General features: G+C 39.3%; 2 protein-coding genes across 11 annotated transcripts in view; one reads left to right on the top strand and one right to left on the bottom strand.

Annotated features, from left to right (window-relative positions):
* RASGEF1A (RasGEF domain family member 1A) overlaps nucleotides 1-10,853 on the top strand; it is a 48,160-nt gene extending 37,307 nt beyond the window's left edge. For all 4 annotated transcript variants that reach the window (XM_082764430.1, XM_082764431.1, XM_082764432.1 and 1 more), the window contains exons 5-13: nucleotides 1,432-1,653; nucleotides 1,955-2,029; nucleotides 2,239-2,331; nucleotides 3,971-4,073; nucleotides 4,369-4,448; nucleotides 5,097-5,288; nucleotides 6,737-6,860; nucleotides 7,102-7,174; nucleotides 8,172-10,853. In XM_082764430.1, coding sequence (XP_082620556.1) covers nucleotides 1,432-1,653; nucleotides 1,955-2,029; nucleotides 2,239-2,331; nucleotides 3,971-4,073; nucleotides 4,369-4,448; nucleotides 5,097-5,288; nucleotides 6,737-6,860; nucleotides 7,102-7,174; nucleotides 8,172-8,196 — 987 coding nt within the window. In that variant the 3' untranslated portion in view covers nucleotides 8,197-10,853. The remainder of the gene's footprint in view (nucleotides 1-1,431; nucleotides 1,654-1,954; nucleotides 2,030-2,238; nucleotides 2,332-3,970; nucleotides 4,074-4,368; nucleotides 4,449-5,096; nucleotides 5,289-6,736; nucleotides 6,861-7,101; nucleotides 7,175-8,171) is intronic.
* Nucleotides 10,854-15,565: 4,712 nt separating this feature from the next.
* Nucleotides 15,566-20,127, bottom strand: part of CSGALNACT2 (chondroitin sulfate N-acetylgalactosaminyltransferase 2) — a 33,355-nt gene continuing 28,793 nt past the window's right edge. For all 7 annotated transcript variants that reach the window (XM_082764580.1, XM_082764581.1, XM_082764583.1 and 4 more), the window contains one exon: nucleotides 15,566-18,899. In XM_082764580.1, the coding sequence (XP_082620706.1) occupies nucleotides 18,607-18,899 (293 nt within the window). In that variant the 3' untranslated portion in view covers nucleotides 15,566-18,606. The remainder of the gene's footprint in view (nucleotides 18,900-20,127) is intronic.

The following is a 20,127-nucleotide window of genomic DNA, read 5'->3' as shown; positions in this document are numbered from 1 at the left end:
CCTCTCAGATCAGCTGAAACTTTCACCTTTATTTTCTGAAGTTATAAGAAAATTTAGGACAAGATCACTAAGGAAAGGAAACTGCTAAAACTCTCAAAGAGGCTTGGTCTGAAAATTAAGATACTGATAAAATCACAATAGCTTAAGTAAGCCATACTTTTTAATACCATTGCAGTTTCTTTGTACACTTCCAAATAATGTCTGATAGCCTCACCCACCCTCACATTTGATTCCCTGTGATCTGCATCTAGAAATGTAAGGGGGTAGGCATGGGTAAGTGAGGCACAGTGGCTGAAGTCAAGTGGTTCACAACATAAAGCTCAGCATACTGGAGAGCAGAATTAGCGCTCTATTTTAGTCCCCCCACCAAGCTCCCTCGGCATTTCTAAGCACTTGTAGCACAATATCCGAAATGGCTCCAGCCAGCTGCTGTTCAGTGGTAATCTAGTTGCCTCATCAAGATGAGCTACACTGCCTTCAGCTTTTCATTTGATTCCACTTGGGAGTCAGATTATTGCCTTGTAAAGCAACATTCTGACACTATTATTGCTTAATTATAGCATGCGATGTACAAGTATTTGGTAGTCATCGTCTCTCACATCTGCTACATAATTTCAGTCATCACTGCACATTAGTGGCTTCTTTGAACGATCAGAGCCATTGCAGATCTTCATACTGCATCCAGTTGACTGGTGGAAACCAACACAGCGTGCTGTAAACCAACAGTTAACTTAGTGGCTAACTTCAAGAGAAATAATTTGCATGAAAGCAAGAGAGCGATAGCCTAGTGGAAAGGAGGACTGTCTGATAGAACTAGTTTTTGTTTTGTTTTGTTTTTTTCCCCTCCAGCAGCAGGGAGAGCAGAGTCAATGAATTTGTATCATTTCAAGTAGTAATCAGGGAGACCAAGGAATAGGAACTTGATCAAGTTAGCTCTTTGGAGTTGACCTCAGAGGGAAGTATAGGGCATAAAAAAGCCATGGTAGAAAGAATTCAAATGTCTTTGCAGGCATGTTCCTGGATACAATGTGCATTCCCTGGATTCTGTTGGGCTATACAGGCCTGGTCATCAGAGGGTCTGCTTGGAATGACAAAGCTTTTGTCACTTGGTACACAGAGGATCCAAGAACGCCTGTACAAGTAGCTCTGCCACCCTTCAGTAAATTCACTTATAAGCTGTTTACCCAAAGGCCTTGGAAATGGGGTGCCAGTCAACAACTGCCAGGAGCAGCCCAGCCAGGCAGTGAAACAGCTGGGAAGGCAGGCAGGCACAACATCATTATGTGGCTGTGTAGGCAGTTCCTGTGTCACAGGATGCCCAGCCCATATAAGATGAAAGATAATGGATTTATTTTTTCCCAGTCAGAAATTGGTGATGCGTCTGCAAGAGTTAAAGGTTTTTAGCAATCCTTGTTTCTGCCTTTTGCTTAGGAAAATGGGACAGTGAAAAAGATCACTAGCCAGATGACACAGAATCTCCTGATGGCCCTCTCTGCACGGAGCCAGTACCAGGAAATCAGAGAGAAATTCCGGCAACCTGTTACTGACAAGGGCACCATCCTCAAAAACAAGCCACAGTCAACTCAAAAGGACATCCTGAGCGTGTGCTGTGACCCTCTGATCTTGGCACAGCAACTAACCCATATTGAACTGGTGAGACATCGATTTGTGTGAATTATTTCATTTTCCATTTACTAAATATTAATATACTCATCAGTATGAATTTTGCTATAGGCTTCACTGAAAGCCTCCAGTGTTCTAATCCAAAAATGCCAAATGACGAACAAAAACAATAAGGTACACTCTGTAGAAATGTTTCATACTTATCAGTAAAGAAAGCTTAAGGAGATGAAAGTTACCAAAACGATCTCACAGCTTTGGATTTATTGATGCATTTTTAACTGATCTCCCTGTCTGCCTGTACAGTGACAATCTCTCATCTCTCTGAACACAGGAACGGGTGAGCAACATTTACCCAGAGGATCTGATGCAGATTGTCAGCCACATGGACTCCCTAGATAATCACAAGGTACGGGAAGGGGTACAGAGGGGAAAAGAAACAGTAATTAGGATTTGAGTATACGCTGTGCAAAAAAGGCTGCCACTTTCTGATCTTTGTGAGGCTCATGCCTTCAGAAATATCCAGTAAGATTTCAATCAAGACATGACTGGAAGTTTATCCTTTGGTGTGTTGTCATAATACAGGATAGGATTAATATGTGGCCTTTTCTCTTGCAGTGCCGAGGTGATGTTACCAAAACCTACAATTTGGAGGCCTATGACAACTGGTTCAATTGTCTCAGCATGCTGGTGGCTACAGAGATTTGTAGGGTGGGTACTTACTGGTAGAAGATAATATAGCAAAATAATCCTGTCCTTAAGGACAAATGGCAGGCAGTGGTCTAACAGATTTAAACATGAGCAGTCCAATTGAAGATAATTGCATTATTCAAGCATTAAATTATTTGTGTGCTTATGTGATTAAGAGTTCACAGCTACATTTGGCTTTGCATGTATTCTCTGGTTTTGTGTAGCTTCCATAGTAACATTAGTCATGCCATGAAATGGAAGTTGTGTGGCATTTCAGTTGGGAGTTGTTTTTCTCTTAAATACATCCATAAAGTGTTCAGGTACTCACTACCGAAGCACAGAGTTACTGATAAACTGCTCTCCTTCCACTGTACTTAGAGATCATTACTACAGCCATATGTACAGTTTTGTTATAGCAGAAAAAAAAAGAAATGAGGAACAAACTCGCTCTTCAGAAGTATAGAAGGAGAAAGGTTAAAAACAAAAAGAAGGAGAATAGCCTTAGTAGAGGCTAAAAGTAACTTTTGTCATACAACTAGCAATGAAATGGAAGATACTGCCCCAGAAACCCTTCTTGTACATATAAACTGTCTTTTGAGATTGCTAGTAATAGGTACCAATTGTATCAAATGGTACATTTCCTCTTTATTCCCACACATTTGGCAACCCCATGGGGGAAACCCAGATGCCCGCAGCAGCTTCATGCTGTCTCCTTTATCAACCCTAACATCTTAAAAGATTTCCTGCTCTCACAGAACTTATTACAAAACATACTAAGTCCTCTTCTTCTAGATCTGGCTGATGTAACTAATGCCTTTATTAAAACAACCAAGCAAAAGGTTTTAGCATAATGAGGGGTAAGCTAATTCATTGACTACCAAGCCATTTTCTTCTGAGAGATCCCTGGTGAAGTAGTCTGCAGTCACCACTCAGAACCCATTTTGTATAACCCAGACAAAACTTCTAGATGCAAAACATGGGAATGAATGACTAATCTAGGCAAAAATAAATAAAACTGATGGATTTTTGAAACAAAGTTTGGAGATGATACTATATATTAGTTTTGCTTCACTAATTATAAAGGAAAATCTGCAAAGCAGATGCCCAGTATCACTGCTAGATCCCTCACATGTTTGCATGGATGAAGATAATGTATATCCAGGTATACCTACCTGCTCTCAACACGTCATTTAAGAGCATAATGTGAGAAATCAGGACATGGCAATTAGTTTTTCCTCACATCCAGGTTACATGCCCTGCTCTCAAGTCCCTTCACTGCTTCTCCCCCTCTCCTTGGTGTTTTTTTTTCCCCCCTGTATTTTTCTGATAGCCGCTTCTTGTTTTCTCCTTTTTCCAGTAACAGGAAGTTGCTTGAAAGCGTCTGACTTGATCATACAAGTTCCTTATGACACTGAACTTCATGTATAACAAGAGGTTACACTCCCCCACAACTGGGCAGATAACTGATAGCAGCCCCAAATACTACTTTTCTGTTAAAAAAAAGATCTTAACAAAATATGCCTAGGCTTTCATCATCAGATTGCTTGACTGGATAACATCTTGAAATGTCTCTTCAATCATTTTATAATAATGCCTTTACCTGAACATCCTATTCAAATTTCAGGCCACCCCTTCCCTATTAACAATTTTTTTTTTTCAGGTTGTCAAGAAAAAGCAGCGTACAAGAATGGTGGAATTCTTCATTGATGTGGCAAGAGAGTGCTTCAATATCGGAAACTTCAACTCAATGATGGCTATTATCTGTGAGTATTCTCAACACAGATGACAGAAGACACTTCATTTCACAACCTGACTGGCAAGACTGTGCTCATACTTGCCTGAAGCTGGCTGACCACATCAGCGCTTCTACAACAGCAGCGTGTTCCAGCGACAGATCAGTGTGTGGGTGGGCAGCATTAGCTACCACTTGTGGCTGTCAAGCTGAACTGCCTTCGAAAGCATAAGTGTGGTACTGACATACAAGCACAGAGTTGCATTAGCCCTGTATTTTTTCAGCTCAGTTGTTTCTGTTTTGGTCTCCTCTCTCTCTATATATAGCTGGCATGAACTTGAGTCCTGTGGCGCGGCTAAAGAAAACTTGGTCAAAGGTCAAAACAGCCAAATTTGATGTTTTAGAGGTATGTATAAAGTTCAGACTTTATTTAGAAATCCACCAAATAGTAATTCCACAGCAGATGTTGGAAAGAATCAATGTCAGAGATCACAGACACCTCTGTCAGTGGTCAACAGTAATATAAACATTAGGCAGAGCATTTCCCAGATTTCAAAATCCCTTCTTGCCTGAGAAGAAGAGCTAATGCAGGTTTTCTGTAGGTCGTTTCTTCATTCTATGTCTTTATTGCAATTTAACATCACAGTACTTTTCACCCTTCGTGCAAGGCAATGCCTTTTTACTAACCATAAAACTGATTAGAGTACTCCATCTAGTGGCCAACTGAATCAAAACAAAACTCAACTGAAATCAAAGACTGGTGAGAGCAAGCAGGAATTGTTTTTCTTCCCCCAGTAGTCATTTATTATTTCCTTTCAACCTCCCATTAGCCATTGAAAGAAAGCATAGATGTCAAGCCAGTGCAGAACCATCCTTTCAAGCAAGATAGGAATTACAGAAACTCTGATTTAACCTGATCAGTATAAAGGACTATCTTGACAGCTTAAAACCGTGCGCAGATATTGAAAATACTATATGCTCTCTGATAAGATACACGCTTTTTAAACGTAAAAAATGTTAATTATACGACTGCCTTCTTTCCCCATAAAAACAGCACCATATGGATCCTTCCAGCAACTTTTGTAATTACCGCACAGCCCTGCAAGGAGCAGCACAGCGATCTCAGACTGCCAACAGCAATCGAGAGAAAATAGTCATCCCAGTTTTCAATCTGTTTATTAAAGATATCTACTTTCTGCACAAAATACATACGAACCGCTTACCCAATGGACAGATAAACTTCAAGGTAGGACTTTGTTTGTTGGAACTGTAATGCTAGTTAAACATTGTACATTTCAAACATTTGTCACTTTTAAACTTTAACTTGTTATATTGCTGAGTTCCTCAGATTCTTCAGCATTGCTGCAATCTAGACAAAGTGATATCATTATCTAGGGGAAGCAATTTTAATGTCTCAATACCACGTTTCTGTGAAAGATAGGGCTTGCAATTGCCACGTATGTTATATATACGGCAGATCCACACACAACTGCACATACAGAAGAGAGTCCATAAAACTGCTGGAATGTAACCGCCTTTAGTTAAAAGATTGCTTTAAAAGTATACTGAAATAGAGATTAATTCGTATGTTTTATGTGAAGTAGGACAAATGGACTGCAAACTATAAAATATACATAAGCAGAACTGGGTATAATAACACTAATGTGTAAGAAAAACTGATGTGTGAAAGGACGGGGAAGAAAATAAGAATTTCCGAAGCCATAACCCATGCTTTAAAGTTACTTAAGTAAAAAATGAAATAGTCTTATATTAGCCCACTGGGAAGTTTCTCACAAACTTGAAAATTTAGTAAGAACTTGAAATCAAGTACTAGAATTTTCATGTACCAGCAGTGATGGCAGAGATTTGTTACTCCTCAGCCCTGCTCCTGTCTTATGTTCAAAAGGGACTGGAGGAAATGTGTGTGTATGGGGGAGAAAGTAAGCCCTTCTGTGGCAGCAAGCCATTCTACCTGATCAAATTGTAATAGGTAAACTTCGCCCTAAATCTTCAGGGTTGCTCTCATCAGGTTAGCTAGCTACCAACACCACACACAACCAGCTAATGATATTTAGCAGGTCTTTGAGGGAGTTTCTGCTCTCTGAAGAAATGCATGCTTGACTCGTAGTAGGTGAACAAAAGGGAATTCATGCCCTATTTTTTTTATAAGGTGACGTATATTTATGTTGTAAAGATTCGTTTATTCAAAGATTGTTATTCAGAGACATTTTAGAATTCAAAGCTAATCCTAAGGTGACAATACATGTTGCTACAGAGTAAAAAATGGTGGAAGAGTAATAATCTCGCAGCGTCTGTAAACATGAAAGGTTTTTCACATCACCAAGCATACCTTATTTGCAGCAAGAGATGGAAACATTTGGCTATCTCGAGATATATGAAAGTGAATGGGGAAGGGACAGCACCTACAACAGTACATTCTTTGGTGTCGTGTGTCACATTTGGAGGGGGAAAAAGTCCAAAACCTTCAGAGCTGCATAAAGGTCAAAGAAATTCCTCCTTTATGCTGGGTTCCTAAATATGAAGGTTGAAAGGCTAACAACAAAGATGATGAAAGAAGGGATACTCAGAGTAGAAGTGTGAATGAGAACAAGACTGAGAGGCCCTGAAATTATACAGAATAATTAGTATTTGAAAGAAAAATAAGTGTAACATTCTTTCCATTACCTCACGCAGAAATTCTGGGAAATTTCAAGACAGATTCATGATTTCTTGACATGGAAGCAGGTTGAGTGTCCTTTTGAAAAGGACAAGAAGATCCAGAGTTATCTACTCACAGCACCCATTTACAGTGAAGAAGGTAAAATCCTTTATTGAATGTTATAGCGAGTCTTCCTACTCAAAGTGCATAGACCATACAGCTGAACAGATTAGCATGCAAAATAAAAATTGGTAAGCATGTATTACCACTTCCATGTTGGCTCCTGATGAGAATAGACCTCATTAATTAAGGCTTAAGTTGCACCTGCTATATAGCAGGTATGTGTATTTTTTTCAGTTACAGAACCCATTTATCTGATTGTCCTTATTGTATTTACTAGCTCTGTTTATTGCATCCTTTGAAAGTGAAGGTCCAGAAAACCACATGGAAAAAGACAGCTGGAAAACACTCAGGTATGAAGCTTCTTTAGCACATGGGGCTTTTGCAGACATACACAGGCATGATTGCTACATATGTACTTTTGTACACTCAACTCAGTCTTCTCTGAGCCCTGAGCACACAGGTACAAAGCTGGCAGCTTCTTCCCTCCTGTTTGCAAACCCAACAAATAGCACCATTTTGACCTACGTGTAATTTTTTTTTCCCCTTCAGAATTCAAATCTGAAAAAAAATGCAGTAGGATTCTGAATACAGCTTTTCCAGCCAGTGCAGGCTACAGGATCACTGCTGAGACTATTAAGGAGAATACGCTCGGTTTGGGCTATCAAACACAGAGTCCACATTCATAGCAGTTTTTAGGCATGCTCTTCTCAGGGGGACAATTAAATACAGATACTGAGAAGGTGCTATCATTTATCATACTTAAGTCCTTACAGATTATGTAAAAAGATTAAATTTTATACAAACACTCTTATTAAGGAAGAAGTTCTCAATGATTCTTCCTCACTCTTTTATAGTAGGAAACACCTATTCCACATATATGAGATCAGTTAATTCAGATAAGAGATTTAGACCTCCGCAAGTCATTACATATTTAGATCTGAGGTATCTACACCATATAAAGAATGAAGAATCCAGTATGTCCTGAGCTGCAGTCGAGCTACATCATAACTGCATCATGAGGAGACAGCAGTCCCAGGTCTCCTAGGAAAGCCACGTGAACTTTACACTTCAGACACCTATGCTCTTTATGTACTTCGTGCTAAATCCAGGGCTGTTCTGTTATTTGTCTGAGTGCGTCCTGAAGGCTCGAAGGTTAAAGAGGTTACATTTTCATTTAAAGGCAGCACTATTATTGGAATTTAGAGTTAGGCCAGCTTATAGCAGTTGAAAAGTCTGTCCTTTGAAGAAAGACTTCCAGCTACTGATGCAAGATAGTTCTATTGCCAAACTTTACCAAAACTATGAAAAATGTGGTTGTGATAGAAATTTTTTTATTACTTTTTCTAGGACAACTCTGCTTAATAGGGCCTGAGATTTTTGGATCCGATCTGCAGACTTTGAAGCACACAGAATGAATGTGTTTTTACAACCCGAAAGACTTGGACTGAGCTAAGAAAGACCTCACTGGCTGAGGTCTGTTTTGTATATACAGTACCTTTTATGAAATAAAATGTGGTAAATATTTCACATGTCAACCTTAAGGCACTTAAGTGAAGGGTTTTGTTTTTTATTTAAAAAAAAAGAAAAAAGGGCAGGGCCCTGTTCTCAGAGATGAAGTGTATTGCGGGAGGTGGGATCCCTGGGGAGATCTTATTCTATCAGCATCCAAATTTTTATTTTTTATTACTTCCACCAAAATAAAACAAAATTAAAACACATCCCAGCTACAGCCAGTGTTCAGGTCACATACTCCACTGGACCAAGAGCCTACAGAATACTCAACATGTCTCTCTACCCTTGTGGTTTCATTCAAATCAGCGAGACTGATCATACACGAGTGTTCGTAGAGCCAAGGCCTTAGACATCTGCAGTAAGCCTGTTCCTCTCCTACATCAGAAATAGTGCCTTACAAGGTACTGGTATTGTTTAGTGTACCTTCTATTACGCTGGATTGGAAGCAAAGAAAATAAAAATATGGATGTCTCAAAACCAGCTACAATGTACTTTTTAAATAAAATGGAGAATATGGCACATGAGGTAGAGTATACCTGCCTATAACAGTGACGGTGCAGCAAACATATTTTTGTTACGTGACTTGAAGAGAAGGTGGGGTAACTGCTGGGGGATGTGCGTTTGTGTGTGTGTATGTATGTGCATGTGTGAAGATGCACACGTCTAAGTTTTAATACTTCTGGGAACTATCCTTTAAATTCTGGCTGTCAGAATAGTTTGTGTTTTCCTTTATAAAATCAGGGATTTTTTTCTTTTTTTTTCTTTAAGAGAAGGATGTCTAACCTAGATTATCTCTGCAAAACAGGTTCATTGTGTCTTTCTGCAAACAGTTTATGTAAAATAAAAAAAATACATGAATTAGGGAGAGGGAAGTATACTCAGATGTCCAATTTGAAACTAAGGCTGAAATTTCCAAAGAATTCATCTCTACTGACTCGGGCATTTAAATCCCTTGGTTCCTTTGAAAATGCTAGCTTGGACTTCAAAACAATTAAAGCAGAGACCAACTTGCATCATAAACTTTTTCTAGTACTTTGCAAGCCATGATTGACAGTCTGACCCAGAACCCATTGAAATACATTGGAAAACAACATAAGAAACTGATCAAGCCTTTGAACCCAGGTCAGAATCAGAGGTGATCTGTAAATCCACTGATGCTCAGCATTTCTAACTTCTCCTTTAAACCTTGATTTTACACCTAATTTAGCTGTCCAAATGAGCACATGAGAAGGTTAAGATTCAAGCTATCAATTTCAGGAAAAAAAAATAATATATTTCAGGATTTTCATTCTCCCCTGACCACAAAGTTCACAAAAAGAGAAAACAGGCTCAGATTTAAAACTGTTTTGGTTAATGAACTATTAGCCATGAACATTTACTAGCCTTTCCAGTAATTGTTCTCCTAAGGCACAAGGGCCAGATATTTGGAAAGATAATGACTTGAGGCCAGATATTTGGAAAGATAATGACTTGAGCCAGACAGTTGTATCAGAACTTTTCTTCCAAAGAAAGCACTCCGAAGCTTGCAGTGGTTTCAGCCTCTCTCATAGAACCTCACCAAGGACCTCTGCACAAGTTTCTTTAAAAACGGTCAACTTCAAGTAGACAATTGGTATCCTACCCTGCTCTGTGTTGAAGCGGGGACAAGCCTCGCTGGACTGAGGGTCAGGTTTACTCCAGTCCAGCAGACTCTTCTTGCTGAGTGCCTACAACCTTGAACAGTGCCACTGTTGCACGTAGCATCAGCATTCACTTCACAGGAATTGCTTGCTGTGTTGGTTGGCCCAGTAGTACAGTGAAATATTAAAAAGCCTTCCCTCTCTCCCTGTTCTCCCTCCTACTCCCTGACAAATACTTAAAATCAGAACAGAAAGTTGGGGTAAGGGAGAGAGATAACATTTTGCTATTCCCATAGCACCGAAATCAAAGAGAACCAAAAGCGAGTTAGGCCATGGAGAAGGAGGAAGAAGTGAAATACTAACTGTTAACAAGAACAGCCCAGAGAAGGAGACAGGATAATTCTTATGATCTGCTGCTATTTTTCCTGTGCTGAAGTACAGACCTTCAGCCCTGGACTAGAGTGAGAATATTTATACTGTATTATTACAGTGTTTTGCACTTTCAGAGATGTTCTAGCTAGTAACGTTGTTGGACACTATAAAAGGGGTTGTATATCAGCTTTGTTTATGTAACTGAGATTTAAAAGGGATGCTTAAAATTTAAGAAAAATATATATTTGAAATGCAACTTTAGAACACTTTCTGTAAATGTATTAAAAAAAAGCTTTCACATGAATGTGCACTTCACTGGTCAATCAGTCCTAGTATATACTTGAAATTAATGCAGTATCCACATTGGTTCCTTTTTATTTTTCTTCCCTCAGTTTGATACATTCCTTAAATACTGTGTTTTGCTATTCTGAGCTGAAATGCTAAATATAAAGCTGTACCATAAAGCAGGATATTCCGTGTTTGACTGGATGTGCTTGCATTAATAAAAAAAATCGCTTCAACCAGGCTTAACTTTTTCCATGGTTATTTTTCACTTGCAAACCAACCAAACCACAAGCCAGTGGCTGAACACAGTGAACCAACTGTAGAAGATAATGAAGTGGCAGTGAACAAACTGGTTTCTTAAGTTTAAATCCTGACTTAAGGCTGCATTATAAAATATTTAAATATCTTCCAGCAAAATCTGAGCACAACACTAAGCCAACAACATGCTGCCAGTTCTGATGTGCTATCTCTGTGCCAGTATTACAGATCTGATGCAGCGCATCTGCTCTGGAATATTTCAGTACCTCAATGAATGCGGTTAACAAATCCACTGAACAAAAGCATTTTGTGTCCTAGGAGTTGGATTTTGATTTTTGCTTGTTTGTTTTTGTTTTTTGTTTTTCCCCTTCCCATACAATTACCTTTTAAAGAGGAAAGCACAGAAACATTTGCTGCTGGCTGCAGCATGCTGTGGGGTTTCCTGTAGCAGGTTTCTGTTAACATTTCAACACTCCAGGACCTTTGGTTGCAACTGCTACCCTTTTTCATTGCCCTAATTTACAGAAGCAAAGCCACTTCCCCGAGATCACGCCGCAACCCGGCCAAGCACCGCACTGTGAGGTAAAGCTAGCCTTCCTAATGCATTGTCCCAGTCCTACCCATGCTACCTCCTTTATCTGGGATATAAGCCTTAAAAAAAAAATTAAAAATGAGCCTTACAATCGTGGAAGCTCTGGAGATACCCTAAGCATTTTAATCAGTTTAAAACTCTGGGGATATTGTTTTGGTAACCAGATGTCCACAACAGCCTCACGGAGTAGAACAGTACTACTATCAGTCATCACGGGTCATGAGGAAAGATAATGATGCTAAGTGTTAAGAGAATCAAGCAGCCAAAAGTCTTTCTGATGGTCAGTTCACACTCATAATTAATACGCATATTTTACATCCTTGAAAACTCACTTCCAATTATGTCCCATCTAGTCATTAGGATAAGTTACTTATTTACTCAGGTGTAAGAGTAAACAATAAAATTTCTTTCCATATACTTTACTTCCATCAGAGTACAAACTATGATAAGCAGCAACTCAATGCCAGCATGGTATTTTTAGCGGTGCTAGCAGCAACTTCATTTATCAAGTTAAAAGTTCCCAAGAAAACGCTTTCTTTCAGCAAATAATTCTCAGGTAGCAAAATTCAGTTGACAACAGATATTAGTACAGCTTTATTGAAGGGAAATCAATAATTCTTCTGAGGACATGAACAAACAAATCTTTCCCCTCCAGCCTGCAACATATATCGGGTTATCAGGGCAACCCCAGCCTCCCAACTAATTGGAAAAACCTACAAACAGGAGCATATGGGAGCAGATTTCTCTCATAGCTTTCTTTTGTAGCCATTAAATAAGGCTGCACAGACAGTGAGATAATTCACCAAAAAAAAAAAAAAAAAAAAAAGTTTTGTTTTGATTCTTAAAATAAATTTGCAGAAAGACTTAATCCAAAACCAGTGCTGCTCAGTTTCAGCTGTGCCCTTGTGTTCCTTACTGAATGGCACAGCAGGGTAAAGTCCTAAGTATTACTGCCCTTCAGGTGGATTTGGGGGATCATGTGCAGTTAGTGCACCCCAGCCAAACTAAAGCTTAAACCACCTTTGCTGAACAAAAAGCTTTTATCATTACACTGATACTGGAGTCAATGAGTCACCGCATTTATCTTGAGTCATCAGCTATTTCCAGTTCTTTTCCTCTAATTTACTGATCTGACAAAGGAAAATGTTTCATTTTATTCTAAATTTAACGCATGAACATGCAGTAAAACAGCTGCTCAGATGCTCATCCGCACTCACAGTGCTTCACCACCTTTTCTTTTTCCCTTCATTTGTAATTCTTCAGTGTTAAATGCTGAGAGGCGCTAACACTCATCAGCACAAGCTAACCAGCATTCAAAGATGTTTCAATAACATAGGTACATGTATCTCAAAGACCAAAGGATCACAGAATTTCATGTAGTGAATCAATACAAATATAAAGCAACTAAGTATTTTCTCCTGAACACAAGGAACACAGAACTATGTATTTCCCTGTAGCTTTTTGTTTTTTCTTCCATATTTTCTGATTATTTTCTGATTATTTATTTTTCTAATTCAAAACCACATTTATTTGTACCATTGGTTGGCATATTTTAAAGCGGATTCAAGTTTGCAAATTCAAAAGCACATCCTGAACTCATTCTTATATTGGGTCTAACATGAAAGCGTGTCCCAAGCTAATCTCAGTTCGACTTCCCTAATCAAGAACACTTCCCCTTTTTTCCCTGTGCAGATGCAAGGTCCTTGGGAATGTTTACAGTTAATGCATATAACATGTAACAGTTAAAAACAAACAAACAAACAAACAAAACACCACAAACATTACTTCTCCTTCCAGCAGAGCATGTTGGTATTCTATATTTACTGCTCCAACAATAAAACAATTCCTCCAGGAAAACTCAGCTGGCTTTCCACACCCAGACCACAACTTGAAAAAGGGAACCTGATTGTCACATAAATATCATCTACCATGGCCCAATGTGGCCCAGTGCAGGCACATGTCTGGCTCAGAACTGCATGCTGTGCTTTCCTTGTGTCGTGGCCCAGTGCATGTATATTTGTGACAAGTCAACAATCCAGGTACACCGTTCAGCTTCAAACCACCCTATCGCGCCCATCACACCTCAGTCACGTTACATATCACAGACCCAGTTCATAGCCATGACCCAGTGCCAGATGGGTCATGGGCTAACAATGGTATGTGTTTGTGGCAAAAAAAGCAATGAAGAGCCAGGCAGGCACCACCACCACACCTCGCCCTCATCTGGCCCTGTCTGTACTGCTGCTGGAGCCTGCTCACAGCTTTGGCCCTGAGGGAGAGGAGCAACATGGAGGCAAGTAGAGCTGCAGCATAGCCAGGCAGAGGAGAGTTGAAAGCCCATGACCCTGCAGCTTTGCTCTCTGCCAGGGCCCAAGGCTGCTGCACTCCAGAAGTGCTAAACGGGACTGTGAAGCACACTGCAATGTTGTCTCTTCAGTCCCACGGCAGGAGTTATGAGATCAAGACTAGACACTTAGCTAACATTTTCCAGTCATATAGCCAGATGTATGCCTAAAGCAACATGCAGAGATTTCATGTTCGAAACATGACTAATTTCCTCCCCTTCTTGGATGAGGTAAAGAAACACCTTCAAAGAAGAGTTGCATGTTTTAGTGGGAAAGAGCAAATCTGTTTCATCTGCACAGCTGAATGCACACACATGCACTTGTATCACAGCCTGGTAACTGCTGAATGCAGCCTGAAGTTCAGCGTACTTAGACAAATGAAATCACTTAAGATCACTTCATAATGAAGGAATATCCTACTATTTCTAGTTTCATTACAGAACAAAACCAGTGATGTGCAATCTAACATTGAGCATTAACTCTTAAATTACTGATCTTTGCCTTGAACCACGTGTTGTCATAATATACCACCTTACTGTATTTCAGCATGAAATACTGTGACAAATCAGAAATAGGAAGAAAAGGTTTTAAGACAGATTTCAAAGCTGGTAAATGGCAGAAAGCAATTCCTGTGCACCCTTGCTGCTCTTGTCCTGCTTACAGGATCCAGACTTTCCTTGCCACTCATCACCACTCTTCCTCCCAGCAGCTCAGTTAGCTCCAACTCCCAGTGGCTCCTGTGTTGCTCAAAAGCCAATACTGGAGCTTATGAAAGGCTGAAGGCTTTGTGGCACAGTGTTTTAAGAAATGAGAAAATCCACATCAAAGAGAAAGAGGGACTGGGCTAATAAGGAAGGCAGCAAGTACACTATTGTGATGAAAAACAGAACAACCTGATGCAAGACCAAGTGGTGAAAAAATAAGTCATCCCATTTTTCAGGTCATATTATTTATACAGCACATGTAATTTGTTTCAGGTATGTTAAGGAGTTGGGGAAAACTAATTGTTCTCCAGAGTTGTACATTTTTCTGCCTATTATTGGGCAGTGACAAAGCATTATGTTAATTGCTCGGGAGCATAACTGAAGTGCCAGTAACATTCATAGCCAGATAGAAGACAGTTGACTTGTTAGCTTGTGATAATGCAGTGGTAACTTAACTTCAAAATCTGAGCCCTGAAAGTGGCTTCACTCATGCGTTTCCCAAAGACTAAGGCAGAAGAAGTAGTGAAGCACTTCTACAGAATGTGTAGTCAATGGACTTCTGTGGAAATAGAGTGTCCCAAAGAATGACTAAAAGCAGAACAGACCCAGGAAAGCAGCACGTAGAGGGTGATCTGACATAGTTGTACAAGTTCAAGTAACTTTCAAAGCAACACACTGAACAGAATCGTTCTCTCTACAGTCCACAAGTCTCAACCTTTTCTTGTTTTATTTTGGGATTACTAGGGACACATATCTTGTCCTCTTCTGGAGAATCCCTGTTAAGATAGACAAAACAATCCATCTGTGTATCTGTATGATATTCATCAGTTGACTCCATTCAGTGAAGGCCATTTGGAAAAATGCACATTAATTCACTGAGAAACAATATCTGAAGTATGACATTGTTAAAACTAACTACTTAAAACATAGGTAAGCTCAAGAGCAATGTTCAAAATGCTTCAGAACAAAAAAGGAAAAGGCCTATTTTAAGGTTAAATTAAAAGCTGCACATTTAAAGCAGTTATTTATAATCTAATTACTTTAATGAGAAAAATTAAGTGACAAATCATTAGCGAACATGAGGTGTATACATGATTAGTAGTAATTCCCTGGAAGTATAAACTTTAAATCATAACTTTTAATTTAAGTAACTGATTTAATTTCCACTGTCACCATTGTTAATAAGCTCCCCAACAAATTATAGAAGTACCATAAAACACTATTTACACTATTAGAATTGAGTATTTGCCTGCTGTAAATGCTCTACAGATTGTGAGCAGTAAAGTCATCTTGCAGAACAGCAGACCAGCAAGTTGTTAGATGTGTGTACTGTATCCACTATTGTGCAGCAGCAAAACATATCTGAGGAGATTCCATATCCTTATTATTACCACTGTAGAGCAAGCACGATGCAATGACTTAACATAGCACAGAGCTATGTTAATACTAATCTCTCTGGATTTCATGACATAGCACAAACACACTCTTAATGAGCTGATATGTCATAGCACACGTTCTCACACAAGCACTTACTGCGGACAGCAGAACTAATTGTACAGAATAGAAAAGAAAAAGGGCCAGGCCTGCAAGGGCTCCAAAGAGTTTACAACTGCTCAAATGATGATTTGGACTGCTTGTGTCTATACCCAACCCTGGCATGAGCAAGTTCTCGTAGTTCCGACTTCATTTAACTTCAATGCCTCCACCTCCACATTCTGAGGCAATGAACGGAAAGTTGTCAGAAGTGGTTCCTATTGATTGCCTTCCAGCATCTGTATTAGACCAGTATGGACTGCACAGATGTGGACACTTGACATTTTTCTCCTTCCTCATTTCAGCCACTTTTGATAAACACAACCACACAGTGGAAATACTAGAAGATGAGATCTGGCTATCAGCAGTCTGCTGTGTGCAAAACATGGGAGCTAAACTGGTAGAGTGATAACAGCCAAGCTGCAGCAGTGCTCAACACCTCTGTACAACCTCAACAGTCATGCCAGTGTGTGTGTGTGTGTGAAGTGAGATGTAGTGAGAGGCATTTTTGATGCTTATTCTTGAACCAGCACAGCCAGGGCAACACTAGCTAAGTGTTAAGGGCTGGAGTTTCAGTAGAAGTTCCCACTTAAATCTTACTAAAAGTCATCATGCCTAAATACTTTTTTCCTCACTGGTACCTTGTTCTGTAAGGACCCACCACCAAGATGTTTATCTTACAATAAAACATCTGGTATATATGTAAGTTTTATATCTAGTCAGGATAGATGTTCACTTGAGCTGCAGAAGTGCACTGGTTAAAATTCTCATTGCAAATACTATTACTTCAATCTGGTGTGTCATCTACCTGGTAAAACATTATAAATATTTATTTCAAAAGAAACAGCTTAAAACAATTTCTAAAATGCAGATATTCTGTTTATTATACAGAGAATCAGTTGCAAGAAGTCTTGCAATGCATTCTCACCACTCTAAGTACAATACAGGAAACTGTTCTCCACAATAAGTTACATAAAGGCAAATTTTATGTACATATAAAAGGATCAGTGCCCGGAACTATTTGCACAGCATATCTGCTATTCAGAAAAATCAGCCATTTAAATTTTTAATTGCCTTCAGAATTCTTGAAGCAAACTGAATTCATTAACAAAACTCAGTTACCTGGTTTGAAAAGGTTTGAGAAGGGTTTTTGCCTAGTTTCTAAATTCTGTGGAGACCATGCAAATGGTATAACCATTGAATTTGCATTCTCACCATTAATTTTAAAAACAAATGTATTAAAAATGAGGCATGCCATATTGTAGTATATAAGACAACATGGAGAAAAGTGACCTGCCTGCATTTAAACTGCTTATGCATCCCAGAATATCCAAAAGGGAAGTTGGGAAGTAGTAGTGCCATTGTACAAGACACTCATGAGACCGCAGCATAATTCTGTTCATGCATGCTTGACCCCTTCCATTCTTCCTCTGCCCCCCCCAAAAAAAAAAAAAAAACACAAAAACACAATTGAGAAAGTGAAGAATAAGGCTACTGGGATAAATCAGTAGAACAGAAAGTATCATGTGAAGAAAGACTGTAACAGCACTTGCTTTTCCAGTCTGTGAAACAGCTAAGAGTATGTGACTTGCTTCCAAAAACATGTCAGGAAAATGACAGAGGGAAAGAAAGGGACATTGGCATAACAGCAAATGGGTCTCTAATGAATTCACATAGCAATGAAATGATGGTTCCTCAGCTTAAAGGCTGAGATGCACAAGCAGGGCTTCTGAATAAGGAGTGGGGCCAAAAATCCTTAAACAAAAATGTTTAATAGCATAGCTCAGTTCACAGAAAGGATTCTATGATGTAGTATGCACTGTGGGAAAAGACTACATCCAGAAATGCCCAACTGGAACATTCCCAACTTCTTTGATCCATCACCAAGATAAGGTGGTTAAGGTGGTGGTGTCTTTTGCAGTGTGAAATCATATTAAATGCTCTAAAATTCCACTTAACATTATCATTCCCCCATCCTTTCACATGAATTTCTTTGTATTCAACAATGTGCATGTCTGCTAATACAGCAAATGCATCATCAAGCTACCACCGTGAAGTCAGCCTTAACAGACCACGTACCAATTAGCATATCCTGTACATCTTCTACAGCAAGATTCTTTTTCACACCTCATTTCCACAGTGGAGTGTAAGTATAATAGCCTTCTAACATCACAGTGCAGTGAGCCATACAGACTGAGAACACTTAGCACAAGACTTAATTCTTAAAATAACAAATTTAAGAATCAAAGTGTACCACGTGGAGAAGAGTTGAGTTGTACATTCCACTGATCTCTCCAATCAGCACTGAAGACACTTTCCTTGAACTACATATGCTTTCCTATTTCTTATTTGAGGTGCTTCAACTTGCAAGATATGTAAGTAATAGTACATCAGTCAGAGTTACTCAGGAAAAAAAAAAAAACACACACAAGAACCAAAAACCCTAAACTCTTCTTCACTGAAAAAGAGGCACTGCATTTTTAAGCTGAATTAAGGCTGTAAAATGATGCTGGTTCATTGTGAATGTGAAGTCATCAGTTTTGCCCTGTCACAGGGCTCCGTTTATCCCACTGCTTCGCTGTTAGTCCTGTAAGCCTGTTTACGGAGGTGAGTCTCAATCTCTTCCCTGAAGACCAGCATCCCAAGGTGCGAGTGAGAGGCTTCATTCATGGCTTTGGACTGGATACACATGCGATACTGCTCTGGAGTAAGTTCATCTGCACAATGCTTCTCGTGCCAGAGGTGGAACAGACCAGGGACTGGTGTCCTGATCACAATAAGGTCACCATGCAAGTACTTTCTGTAAAGGTGAACGTCCTCACCGCCCCAGCCTTTTACTTCCAAGTCAAAACCTCCTATAAAAACAGCATCAGAAAGCATGTTGGCATACAAGGTAGATCCAAGGTAAAAAGGACTCCTCACGTAAAATATTAGACAATATATGCCACACCAGATATTCTGAAGCAATTCAGTTTAACTACTGCATGCCAAAGCATGTCAAATTGAGGGGGAGGAGCTTCAAGCGTTCCACATCTTCTACAGTGAGAGCTGTCCAGGACATAGATCATGCACTGCTGGCTTCAGAGGGTCTCTTACAAGAGAGCACCTAAATCACATTACGCATGACACCCCATGTGACAGCTGCAAGAAACTGTAGGCAAACCATACTGGGTATGCTTTTGTGTTTTTAGCAATCATAATGGATTTTAGCAGCTGGAAAATGAGGCAGTCATGTACCACATGAAAAGCCCTCTCTAGAAGTGTCAGCAATTACTCCATAGGTCACAACTCAAAAAGCTCGATTAAGAAGAGGAATCTATTGCACCATTTTAAGGTCTCTCTTGCCTTCCCAGGGCCATAATGAGTATCAGTTTAGATTTAGGTATAGATTCAAAACTCTAGAATTGAGGTCTTAGATCATGCACTGCTGGCTTCCAGTTTTAACAGGAAACTTCCCAGGGCCATAATGAGTATCAGTTTAGATTTAGGTATAGATTCAAAACTCTAGAATTGAGGTCTTAGTTTAGCATATAACATACAGATGCCAGGCAGTACGTCTGCTATTGAAAAGCAGCCTGCATTCATTCAAATCATCATATAGGCACATGAGCTATATCATTATACCTTCTGGCAGATCATCTGTGAGAGCATCTTCCAAATTTAAGTATATCCAGTTGTTCTTTTTTAGTAACATGCCACAAGAGGGTGCCAAAGCATATTTGTAAAGCCTTGGATTGGAACAACTATATTAAACTTTCAAGCTTATTTCAGAGAAAGAATTTCAATGTTTCTTTTTCTGTTAGCAGTTTGAGGAACATGTTTCTTAAATTGTTCATTTGCTCCAGACAGTCACAATATGAAAAATGGAAGAGTAAGTTTTGCTAATGCTAACAAATACTGTAGCTTTTAACAAATACTCGTCAGAGGGGACATCAAAAATTACAAAAAAATGATTTCATTTGTTCATCCAACTTGGTAATCAGCAAGTTGGACTTGGGAAAAATAAAAATTAAAACATTACTTCACTGTAGTTAGATAACAGGGTACACAGGGAATATCTTTTGAACACCTCTCCACACTTTT

Source organism: Aythya marila, assembly GCF_965140915.1.
Source record: "Aythya marila genome assembly, chromosome: 7".
In the NCBI taxonomy this organism is placed as follows: Eukaryota; Metazoa; Chordata; class Aves; order Anseriformes; family Anatidae; genus Aythya; species Aythya marila.
This window is presented reverse-complemented; position numbering and strand designations above follow the sequence as displayed.